The following is an 11,994-nucleotide window of genomic DNA, read 5'->3' as shown; positions in this document are numbered from 1 at the left end:
GCGGATGTAGTAACGTAAGTGGCGTTCAAGTGACATCGTAATCGTAGGAAATATAACTTGCTATCACAACAAAAAACCAATGTGAGGAAACGGAATACCCAAATGTATATTATATGCATATGCACCATATGAAACGCGATCACGCATTATGTCGGAATATTTCCACGGTTCAGCCATTTTCAAAACTCCCATTTCGAGATATTAGTCTCGCATAATTTTAGCATTTTAACACACCTTTGTACACTTGAAGGCCATACTTATAATATTAATGTCCATAACTGTTTTTGATTGAATATGTTCAAAATAAAACAACAATCTCTTGTCTCAAAATTACTATTTTGACTTTGATCTCGATAAATAAACTCAAACACACAGGTTGACGAAGACAGATCGCCGCTCCTTAGTGGTCGCGACATTTCTCGATTGGACCAATCAGCGAGGAAGGTTTACACTAACGTGACGTCATATATTGTATAAATACTAAGCCTCAACCCCTTCCTCGACATTCATAGTTTCTGTTGACGCGGAGCGCCTTGCCGACTACGTCATCTGCCGGACTCAACGCATTAAAGGTAAAATCGGTTTATTTTGTCTTTGTATGACGGCACGTCACGTAGCCCCCTTACTTTGATACGTCAGTTTATAGAACGTCTGTGACTTTGGTGTTTCACAACCGTCGATTGCCGCCATGCTGGCTAAAAATAGAACAATAGGAGTCATCCAGCTGAACGGGTTTCCTTTTTTCGTGAAGCTCATTTATCCCACCGAGTAGCGCGATACGGTACGGTAACTGATATCTGAAAATCGCCGACTGTTGAGTCGCCAAATACGTGTCACCTGTAACTACGTGAGTGTTGTTAGTCGTAATGGCGCTTGAGTTGATTATTAGCAATGTCGGTTGGGGGTGAAACTAGAAAATGGCGAACTAGACAAGCCGTGTCTGGTTCAGTCGTATGGCTCGCTAACGAATGGCTCCGTTTGGCGTTCGCCGTTGTAAATGCGCAGAGCACATTTGTGCTTGAGTGTATCTTTCATGTTATTGTTTACTGGCGTGTTTAGTGCCCTTTTTTCCGTCATTTTAGCTTGAGCGCTCCGCCCGCCTACATCATGGGGGAGGGGCGCTCTATATTTTGAGCTAGGCTAACGTGTAGCTCACTCTCTGCGTGCTCTGTCTGACGCAAGCGTCGTCATTTATAACATCCCTTGAATTTGCTTCTCCTCTTGTAGTTGAATCGAAATGGCTCGTACCAAGCAGACCGCCCGTAAATCCACTGGAGGAAAGGCGCCAAGAAAGCAGCTTGCTACCAAGGCAGCCAGGAAGAGCGCGCCGTCCACTGGCGGAGTGAAGAAGCCTCATCGTTACAGGTTTGTCCACACTCTTGGTGTCTCAAGGCCTGCGATTTTATGTATTCATATATTTATTGTTTACCCCCCAGGCCAGGAACTGTGGCTCTGAGAGAGATCCGTCGCTACCAGAAGTCCACAGAGTTGCTGATCCGAAAGCTGCCCTTCCAGCGCCTGGTCAGGGAGATTGCCCAGGACTTCAAGACTGACCTGCGTTTCCAGAGTGCTGCCATTGGTGCTCTTCAGGCAAGTTGCGCAATCTTATTGTGTTGGTGTTGGCCACTATTTTGATGTGATTTCTAATGAAGAATTGTATCAACAGGAGGCCAGCGAGGCTTACCTGGTGGGTCTGTTTGAGGACACCAACCTGTGCGCCATCCACGCCAAACGCGTCACCATCATGCCCAAGGACATCCAGCTGGCTCGCAGGATAAGAGGCGAGAGGGCCTAAGCATCGAGCCGACGACACACGATCCTATTTATCGTACATAACCATTTTTGTGGACATTTTTGTTTCCTGGGTATTTTTTATTTTTTGTATTGTATTTTAGATAAACAATACATCGACCATTCCACAAGCCCGAGTAGTGTAGTAGAATTCCATAATGGGTCGTACTACATAATGTGTTTGGTAGTGGGGTCTCTTGAAGTTTTAAAACAGGGCGATTGATGACATCAATTTTGATCACCATTTCCACAAAATGCCAGCATGTTTTTGCTTAACGCCTCTCAACACCGAGGAGTTCTACAGTTTCTCATCTGGATAAAAGTACAGACCAAATTTTTCTGGACTGTGCTTGGTGTTTTTGCAACAAATCTTGGCAGCTACAATGAATATTTATGAAAACTGTTGTCACATGTCTTTCTATTAAAGGCCTTTATGAGTAGAGAGCAGCTGTCGTGTGTTTTCAATGAATCATCACATGTCAAATTCTAACATTTTATTCACAATCAGACGAACCACTCTGTATGCTTGAAACCGGTCGCTGTGAACGGAACAAAAGGCAGATATTGGTGATTGCCGTTTAATTCTTCAGCAAAAAAATCATACCAATGCGGCAGACGAGGTCTTCGCACTCCTTGATGTTGCTGGCTTTGAATGCCACACAGCAGAAGCCCGTTGACTGAGGGGTTTCTGGGGAGTCACTGGGAAACAAGCCAATGGTAAGCCTTGAACTACATCAGCCTGGCCAATAGCGATCAGGCTGCAGAGGCAGACGCATCACATGTGCCTCGGAGTGACGGCTGCTTGTGTTGTAACCATATTAAAAACTGACACGCAACAGTATATATTCCATCTAAATCGTCTGTTAATTTTGTTCTTAATTTGGTACATGAGGATTGGGGTAGTAGTACACAAATTTTTTATTTTAGTCCTGGCTTTTTTTTTTTTTACATCTGAGTTAGCAATTGATATGCAGTGACTAAATCACACCACTGTCTGAGGCTTGTGAACATGCTTCTCACTTAGCCACAGACTATATATATATATATATGTGTATATATATACATCGCCTGATAACCTGTATGTATTTGATATAGAAGTTTCCTTGTAATAAACCAAAGATACTTACGCAACACAAAATGCAAAAACTGTGTAGTCTGGTTGGCTGTACCTCCCCACACAGGATATTTCGGGATAGTGGTGCTCAAAAAGAACCTGCAAAACACATAGAGCCAGGGTGTATTTCACACAGATGAATTCATTTCACCATCTACACAATTTACCGTGGGCAGAAAACTAAGTATTTTGCCAACAGGTCACAATTATTGTCATAACAAGTACAAAATTCAGCTGCAGTGAATTTCATTAGGTCGCGATCAAACTCACCTGCTTACTGCTGCTGTCTGTACAAGTCAGGTGAGTTTCCTTCAGGTCTAGCAGCACTTCCTGTTTTGATGGAAAATGTCAACAGAATCAGCTTGTATTAAAAAGTCCTTCAGGCAGACGAGTGTTGCTGTTACCTTGCTCGGCTGGTTTTTCTGCAACACTTGTGGAACAGCATGCTGTAGCACCTCTTTGCCACCAAACTGAAACGAATCATAAGCACGTGTCACCGTGTCCTTGTAAAAATAAACAGTGGAAACGAGTGAAGTACCATCCCAATGTTGGCCTTGCCAAGGAACTGCACAATGTAGACAATCCTAGAAAGGTTAGAGTGTTAGCAGCAAACTGACAGAGATAATGTGAAATATTTACCAACACCAGACTCACCGCCCCTCTTTGAAACACTGTGAAGGTGAAGGAGACGGCACTTTGGGTGCTGGCTGCAGGGAGGAGGGCGGACAGAGCTGCAGGGAGGGATTCTCCGTCCTCAAAGCTCTCAGGAGTTTGAGAAGGGGGCGGTACACTGTCCCATCATGGGCTCGCCATCGCAGGACACGGATGGTCAGAGGGCAGCCCTTCAGTCGAGATAGTATGACACCTGCCTGACCAAACATCAAACCCATGTTATTTCCCAGGCTCTGCTATGAGTGAGGTGCATTTCATTGGCGCTAAAAAAGTAATTTGTATCAAGTCGATTCATGGAACGGATGAAGCAGTTGAATCTCGATGTGACCACTATGTCACTACAGTGCTCCTACTGCAGTTTATTATGCAGTTTATCTAATAACATTTTCGATAGTTTCCTGTTCTGCATATGCAGTAAGACATGTCAATGAAACTTACATTAAATGTAAGTTTTCTTTGTAAGTAACTATCTATCTGTCTGATGTTTAAAGGTCTTTACCTAGGAAAAACATCATGCATTTTAAATACTTATTAGAACGAGAAAATCATCATATTGTGATTTTTTTTTTCAACCCAATATTATGTCCTATGTTTGTTTCACCTATCATTTGAGGCATAGTCAAATTCGAATGAACACAACGGTACAGCAGGCGGCAGTAGTGTTCCATAACTCACTCACACAACACACAGTTTACCTGACCATTCTTTGAGTTTCTCAGTGATGTGCCATTGATCTCATCTATTATATCTCCGGGGCAGGCAATCTTGTCAACATGAGCCTGGCATCCAGGTGTGAGCTCCAGGATAAAGACACGCCCACTCAGGTATCTGTTGAATTGAAAGTCACATGCAGGCTGCACATCTGAACAACATCATCACTCATGAACACCACATTAGAGTGGAAGACGGTAAACCCACCTCAGGACTAACCCCACCTCGCGACATGGAACTACTTCATATATTTCACAAACCTATAGTTGAATGAATATGACTTCATTAGACAGCATGCTTTGGAAAAGGTAATTCATCATTTATAGCAAGTAAGCATGTCAATCTTACTGGTAACAGCCAGCTTTCATCCAGGAAGCTGCAGTTCTGCACAGAGAAATGTTGTGTGTTCAATGTTCTACTTTCTCCAAAAAGTGGGGCTCATCAAAAGTTTCAAATGATTTTTGTCATAATCTATGTTAATAATTCATCTTTATTAAGAATGCATGGTGACACTTTCATGTGAAATTAATTCTGTTTACACAGTAGTCACGAAAAGAAAATCATTACATTATTGATGGTATTCTGATTAGTCATAACATTTTGACCACCTGCCAAATGTTTATTCAATTACGTAGGAGGTCAAGACAAAATCTAGAGTTGGCAAACAGAGAACTGAGCTTTTTTTTAATTTTTATTTGTTGCAGTATATCATGAGATTCGTCGTGCAACTTATTATACGTGAATATTATCAATTAGCAATATCAAACTACATACAGATATCAAATCCCACTGATGCCAGTTTTCTTAAAAAAATGAGAAAAGAATCCAATTATTTCTGTTGTTGTCTTATGTCAATCATATTCTGCACAATTTTATTTCTGCTTTGTTCTCTGGAGAACGTGTACAAACCTTAAAATAATACAGGCCACCTAATCCAATATTTCTTTATATCTACACTCATGTACTAAACAGACTTACAATGGACAGGTGGTCATAAAGAGATTTAATGATGAATCTGTTTCTGTGCACATCTAACTTGACAGAACAGCATTTTATTTTAATTGACCTATAAATGTGAATTAACATTGAGCAAAAAAATAATTCTACATGTAATTAACTATTAATAACAGATAATTATGTTATGTTGTATTATATTATATTATATTATATTATATTATATTATATTATATTATATTATATTATATTATATTATATTATATTATATTATATTATATTATATTATATTATATTATATTATATTTTTTGGAAGCAACAAGTATACCTCCATGTCCAGCTTGAACTCCATGTTTGACAGGACCAGCAGCAGTGACATGAAAGGTTCTGGAAGGAGCACAGCATGTCAAATTACACTAGGTCCTTATAATCCTATCCTGGACCATTCTCACCTAAAAATTCTTCATTTCGGAGGATTGACAAGGTTGGAGAGTACCACTGCACAACAGAAACAGTTGTTACTTCACATGCTTCACACATTTTAAGAAACAGTGAGCGCACCTCCACCACTCTGGGAGTGTGCAGCAGGTGTGTGACGAACTGAGGAAGGGTCTTCCGGCTGAGGGCCAACCGCAGTAGGTAACGCCCTCGACCCTGAGCTGAGAGGAGCTTCCGGCAAACTCGTGCTTGTTCCACCACCAACGACACCGTACTGAGTCTACACACACACACAAACACATCGACTTAGTGACATTTTACAACTCTTATTCTTTAGTAGCAATAAGTTATTCCAATTATTCAATGGAGAAAATAGTAATTGCCACTGTTTTATTTTAATATTTTTGGGCAAAGCATTTTGCACAAGAAGTCCCAGACAGTTCTGGTGAAGGTTTGAAGCTCCACAAATATTTGCCAACCTTATTGTGATATGCTAATCCGGTCTCCATTACCTGCCACAGGGATCTTGGATGGGAAGCTGTTCGAAACAATGCCAGTAGTCTCTGTGAACCAGGCTGAGCACTGGCTCTGGAAGAGGGCGTCACACACATCTGGGTTATTGCAATGACATAATTCCCGCGGGCGTGCGGGCGCGTGTCACTCACGCTGAAGCCCCTTCCTGAGGACCAGCTCCAGCAGCTCGCAGCAGGACCCCAGATGAGGGTTTCGGTCAGTCACCGTGACGTCATCCGACTTCAGGTTCATCACGCACACTGATCACGTCAACACCACAGGCTGTTGTCAATCCTGAGCAGTTGGTCAGTGGAGGTCACTTACCCTTCAGGGTGCCGAGCAGCGGGTCTTTAGGCGCCATGGCGCAGCTCTCCTGACGATATCAGCCCAGACCTCCGTGGAACCTGTCCGACATGCCGCGGCGCCCTCCCCTTCCAGCCGAGAACTCCCTCACAACAGCTGGCGGAGACGCGCCGTGCGTGAGACTGGGTTCGCACAAATCTCGAAACCACCCAACATATATACTTATATACAGTCCCAATATTAGAAGTTCCACCTTTGCTTGTGAAATTTATCAATAACACGCGCCTGCGCGGTGTGGCCAACTCGCTTACAGACGGGGGCGTGGCTTCTTATCAAGATCCTGAACTCTGATTGGACGCCTCAACGTTTGATCTCTCCGGCACCAACCCGGATGTTATCGACGTTGACAAATAACAGGTATTTTCCAGTCGCATTAACTGTATGCTGGTAAAATTGATTTACATTAACGTTACCAGATCTGTGCATTTCCAGCAAGGCCGAATATGATGGCGTTTGTCTTGGTGAATGATTTGCTGGCGGCCTCTGGCGGTTGTAGCCGTGAACCGCAGCTATGCAGAGAGTCGCACTCTCAGTTGCGTCTTTCACCGTCCGCCGCGCTGCAGCAAGTGAACCATGGCCCGCAATTAAAGCAGGACTGAGAAGAACCAAGCATTTCTCTGCAAACAGGTCTGTTTTCTATACAAGTTATTGTCTTCTCCTCAGTATCCAATTGTTTTTGTGCGTGCGTGCAGAAGTGCCAGCAACTAGTTTCGGCTGAAATATTCTATTACACTGCAGTATAATAACGGGGATATTCCAGAAATAACTCGATATTAAATCTGCGGAAACCGCATTCATGCAAATCATCCACACTATCACGAATAACCGCCTTGTCTTGCCAGGGATACATATTAATGTGGAGCCACCAAAGACAATGAATATTGCACTGATTCTGCAGCTCAAACTGTTCGATTGTTATTGTTATTGTTGCTGAAAAAGTTCTGTAACCATGTCAAAACACAAGTGCTGACTCCAAACACGAATGACTGCATCGTGTTTGCCCTTTTCCTTTCATGACGCTCATTTGATGGGTACTGACCACTGCAGGGGACAAGCACCCAACAATAGAAGGCGCTTCATACATCATTGCATGGAATTCTGCGGATGGGTGTCTTTCTCTGTGGTTTGGAATTTGTAACCATGAATGAGCATCATTGTTGGCAGGCAAACTAGAAGCTGGTCTGCAGGCTTTGTCCCGATATAGAAAGTCACTACCTGTGGTTGTGTTGCAATGACCCCAGTGGTAATCCTGGATTTCCACTAATCTTTCTTTGCTCTTCACAAACACATAACAGCAAGGTGTCCAAGCAGTAAAAAAAAAACAGCTGAGTGTGTATAGAGAGGCATTTCCACATGCTGGATGAAGTTTGTTAACTGTATAGGTAGGTAGTATGGCTTTAGAAGTTTTCTATTTTTAGTGGAGTATTATCTCTTCCCTGGTGCAGCGCAGCGTGTCCTCTTTAGTGCCAACACGTGTACCAGCCAATCAATAACAACTTCAGCGTAAACACTGTGTTATCCAGTTACCTGCACCGATAGTCCATTTCCTATTAATCATAAATTGTTCCTTAAACTGCCAGTTTAATGCTTCTGTAAGTCGATGTTGTGTCTTAGCTGGCCAAGAGGTCTATAAGAGCAAATTCCCTGAGTGCATCAAACTGGCATGCAAGTGCTGAATCAACAGCAGCCTAGTCCAGCCATCCTCTGTACACTTTGCGGCATTTTCAAGTCACTCTGCTGCCTCAGATCTCCTTGAAAAAAAGAATATGACAGTGTGTTCACTTCAAATCAGCCCACATGCACCTTTTTTTGCTGTGCTTTTCACCATTTGTGTTTTGTGTAGGAGGGAGTTTCTATTTTTCTCGCTACCTCACCTTCTACTGAGCTCCCTGGGTTCTTCATTAGGAGCTTGTGGATCATTTCTTTCTCACTTACAGCTACTGATGTGTGTGTTTGGAATGAAGGCCTGTCGCAGAACTTTGGGAGGGGAGTCGACCCAGGACCCAGGAGGGTCGAGAGGGACGTGCCAAAAACATTAGTTAGGTTGTGTACTGCAATGCTACAGAGCATCAGTGCAATGACTTTTCTCCTACGTTGCGTGTGGGTGCTACATATATAAAGTGCTCTAAGCCAAGGCTCATAGTAACTTGACATAACTATGTTTTGTCAAAACTCAGGCAGATGGGTTTAAAAGAATAAATATGACATAATTGGCTTTGTTCTCTAAAGTAACTTTATTATATTCTACTTTACAAAGTGGATCGCCAACATGTCCCCAGGTGTATCGACCATCATATGATAAGCTCTGCTGTCTCTCCATCATCTTGTGCAGTGGCAATGCATTGGATTCGCAGTTCAACTTGGCTAGGGATATTTGAGCCACAATATTAATTTTGCTAGAATATAGACAAGATTCTCAGAGAACCAGTGCTGTAATAAGTAGATAAACTTTGAAAATATTACTAAAAGTGCTAATGTTTACATTGTGGTTCAAACTATAGGCAGTACTACACACGGTAGAGAAGAGAAATGATTGATTTGGGTATTTTATGAATTGAGAGGCTGGGGAAGGCATTATGATAATGAAATGTCCCCACAAAACATAAAAACATGACTGTGTGTGCTCTATAATTACAATATAAAGGATGTCAAAGATAATAATAATAATTAAAAAAAAACGGAACAGAAGACACTTCTTTATGAGTCAAAGTGCAGGTAACATCAAGTGCAGATAACTGTACAGGCTCAAGAGACATTGAATAAAAGATGCCAAATGCCAAAGTGATGACTATTCAAGTTATTTTTATTTGTTCAGATTCTACATTCCATTTTGGAAGTAAAACCCTTTTCGCTCAGGCAACCACAGTACCATCAAACTCTATGACTATTTTATCTAGTCACATGCCGTACATCACTGTACTACTGCTAGGTGACTGATGAAGCTGTGTCCCCACCGTGTCAAAACCAAGCCCACTGAAAATGATAATAGTGAGCTTCCTTGGGTTTGCACAGGCTTGGTCATATGCCCCGCCCCCTGATGCAATGATGCGGTCCGCCCCTGATGAAAGCTCACTCAGCAGCAGTCCACCTTGGTCTGCAGCTGGACAGTGCCAAAGTGCTAAATCTTGCTTTTATCGTGCCACAGGGCGTTAGCCTCGCTCCCGAGTTGCTGTCATGATGAAGGACTGCTTACACTTCCTGATCGAGCCAGCCAAAAAGCTCAAGATTCGACTCAAGGTAAGCAGCCAGTCAGTCAATGTCTTAGAACATGCACCTGTTTTAATCACGGGCCCCTATCTTCTCTGCGGCAGGAGTCACGCAAGCGAGTGAGGCTGGAAAAGAAGGAGCGACTGGAAGAAAGTCAGATATTTATAATGGAATTGGCAAGAGAACTCAACAGAATTTGCCAGGTTAGCATTGATATTGCAGTATTTATTACAGGCAGTCCTTTACTGTATGGGGTCTTTTACTGTGAGCCTGTCATGTTTTTCCTCGCTGTCTGAGAAATAAAGTGATTTGATAGCTCATAGTATGTTAGATGTATGTCAGATCAACTTAAAGGTTCACTTAAAATATAGGTCCAGCTCCAATGAGCCTGGAGTATGTTTTCCACTTCTTCTCTCAGCATATTTGGTCCTCATACTAGGGGTGTAACAGCAAGCAATAACTTCTCACAATGGTTGTGGGTTGTTACTAAGACACAAAACGTATCTACTAAGGCACTACATGTCGGTTCATGTGTCAGTATTCAAAGGTACAAACTTTACTTTCTATACTGGGACTGTTGTCAGGAGCTTCAAACGCATCCTGAAGAAAAACTGAAGCCATTTTATACACAGTCTTGCATGAAGGAATGAACTGGGTGTATGTATAATCATGTGCACATGGCTGCACTGATTGTTGTGAGAAGGGGTGATGGCTTCGGTGAAGGAAGACAGTTAAAATGCATTTTTCATTCTTTTTCAGCCAATATTTTTTTCAATGCCTATATTTTTTTTTCAGGCAATATTTTTTTATTCAATGCCAATGTTCGTCTTTTAGCGTGGAGGGCAAGGGTTTGCGCTGTGTCAGCAAAATTAAAAATACAAATATCAACATTTATTTTTTCAATATTTTTTTTTCAATGCCTATACTCTGTTTTTCAGCTAATATTCTTCATTTCAATGCCTATATTCTTTTTTTCAGCCAATATTTTTTTTTTCAATGCCAATGTATGCTGTCCCTGTTCTAGCCCCATACCATGCTAAATACTACGAAACACCCATGTGAAATTGGGTGTGGGACCAAGTACTGGCCAAACTGGGACCTTACTGTGCTCCTTCTGCTCCTGTTCCCAGAGGTCAGACATCCTCAGCCACATCTGGACTAATAAGGACATTTGGCCAGCCAATGTGTGCCGGGAGTTTATTGTTGCTTGGTCAGACATTTTGGAGAAGAAACTTCAGGTAAGTTATCTAGATCAGCGTTTTTCAACCGAACCATATGATCCAGTTTCACCTCATTTGTAGGTGTAATAGAGGTGGCCAATATGATCACATTAAGTCATGAACAATTAAAAGGGGTTGACGATCAACCAACATGAGGGGACTACATGGATTCTGTCAAATTCTTCTATACACTATAGATCTATACTGAAGGGTTGATTCATCCATCACTCGCAGCAGTGCACATGGTGCTCCTTCTTCCCACACACCCACCTCAGCATGTCAAACGCATGTTGTTTTTAAGCCCTAATGCGCCTCTAACTTGGCCACACACCTTCACGACAGACTTATGGATTGTTCCTTGTCGGTTCCGCAATGCCAAAGACTGTCTGCACCACAGAGCTAACGGCTAATGTGACATCCCACTTCAAAACTGTATTGACCCTCATAGACTATCAAAGGTTCCTTTGTGGTTTAAAAGTTGGCTAGAAAACTACATGCAGAAACAAATAAATGCACTCCAAAATGTGACGAGATTTTTTTTCCTATATTATACAGCCCTTTTTGAGACACTTAAAACAAATAATCCTTGTATACAATTTATTTCTGTCACTAGCTACAATCTTTCACAAATGAAAAGGGATTTTTACAGGACATTCGACCAAGCAGCGCTGGCTGAGGTTCCTCTGGTGGCGTACCTTGAGATTTTTTGGGGATTTCTTCTATAAACAGATAAACAGAAGTGTGCCGGGGCTTAAAATGGGTTGAGAAACACTGATCTAAATACATGTTTCTGAAATACATTTGCCCTACTGACTCAATATTTCTCCCACAGACAAAAGTCCACATGATTGAGCGGCAGTGTGAGAGGGCAGAGAAGAAGGACTGGAAGGGTCACCTTCTCTGTATCCTAGAGGCGGGCGGTGAGGGCGACATGGCTCCATACAAAAGACTCATCATGGACTGGACACGGGAGATTAAACGCGGACCGCAGGTGCTTCAACATGAGCAGAT

At 42.3% G+C, this 11,994-nt stretch overlaps 3 protein-coding genes across 5 annotated transcripts in view; 2 read left to right on the top strand and 1 right to left on the bottom strand.

Moving 5' to 3' along the window:
* Positions 1 to 426: 426 nt before the first annotated feature.
* LOC128752854 (histone H3.3A) lies at positions 427 to 2,235 on the top strand. 2 transcript variants are annotated; one of them, XM_053854536.1, is made up of 4 exons: positions 427 to 572; positions 1,228 to 1,365; positions 1,437 to 1,590; positions 1,667 to 2,235. In XM_053854536.1, the coding sequence occupies exons 2-4, from the start codon at positions 1,238 to 1,240 to the stop codon at positions 1,793 to 1,795; spliced, it is 411 nt and encodes a 136-aa protein (XP_053710511.1). In that variant the 5' UTR covers positions 427 to 572; positions 1,228 to 1,237; the 3' UTR covers positions 1,796 to 2,235. The 2 variants fall into 2 exon arrangements, with proteins under 2 accessions (XP_053710511.1, XP_053710512.1); XM_053854537.1 differs by lacking the exon at positions 427 to 572 and adding an exon at positions 652 to 781.
* si:ch211-250n8.1 (uncharacterized) lies at positions 2,160 to 6,811 on the bottom strand. Its single transcript, XM_053854535.1, has 16 exons — positions 6,518 to 6,811; positions 6,346 to 6,453; positions 6,193 to 6,268; positions 5,804 to 5,960; positions 5,695 to 5,740; positions 5,571 to 5,629; positions 4,637 to 4,672; positions 4,496 to 4,548; positions 4,273 to 4,405; positions 3,560 to 3,774; positions 3,444 to 3,489; positions 3,310 to 3,375; positions 3,176 to 3,235; positions 2,919 to 3,004; positions 2,396 to 2,490; positions 2,160 to 2,330 (listed from the first exon to the last, which is right to left on the bottom strand). Exons 1-16 carry the CDS (start codon positions 6,552 to 6,554, stop codon positions 2,296 to 2,298), a joined length of 1,308 nt encoding a protein of 435 aa, XP_053710510.1. The 5' UTR covers positions 6,555 to 6,811; the 3' UTR covers positions 2,160 to 2,295.
* A 171-nt stretch (positions 6,812 to 6,982) lies between these two features.
* Positions 6,983 to 11,994, top strand: part of zgc:194990 (uncharacterized protein LOC568410 homolog) — a 9,153-nt gene continuing 4,141 nt past the window's right edge. The window contains exons 1-5 of one of the 2 annotated variants that reach the window (XM_053850541.1): positions 6,983 to 7,183; positions 9,702 to 9,793; positions 9,868 to 9,966; positions 10,894 to 11,001; positions 11,816 to 11,974. In XM_053850541.1, coding sequence (XP_053706516.1) covers positions 9,731 to 9,793; positions 9,868 to 9,966; positions 10,894 to 11,001; positions 11,816 to 11,974 — 429 coding nt within the window. In that variant the 5' untranslated portion in view covers positions 6,983 to 7,183; positions 9,702 to 9,730. Of the gene's footprint in view, positions 7,184 to 9,701; positions 9,794 to 9,867; positions 9,967 to 10,893; positions 11,002 to 11,815; positions 11,975 to 11,994 lie in introns of those variants that run through there. The other variant, XM_053850548.1, reaches the window with a different exon arrangement.

This window comes from Synchiropus splendidus, chromosome 1, assembly GCF_027744825.2.
Source record: "Synchiropus splendidus isolate RoL2022-P1 chromosome 1, RoL_Sspl_1.0, whole genome shotgun sequence".
Taxonomy (NCBI): Eukaryota; Metazoa; Chordata; class Actinopteri; order Syngnathiformes; family Callionymidae; genus Synchiropus; species Synchiropus splendidus.
The sequence above is the reverse complement of the archived record's forward strand: the minus strand, read 5'-3'. Positions and strand labels throughout refer to the sequence as shown.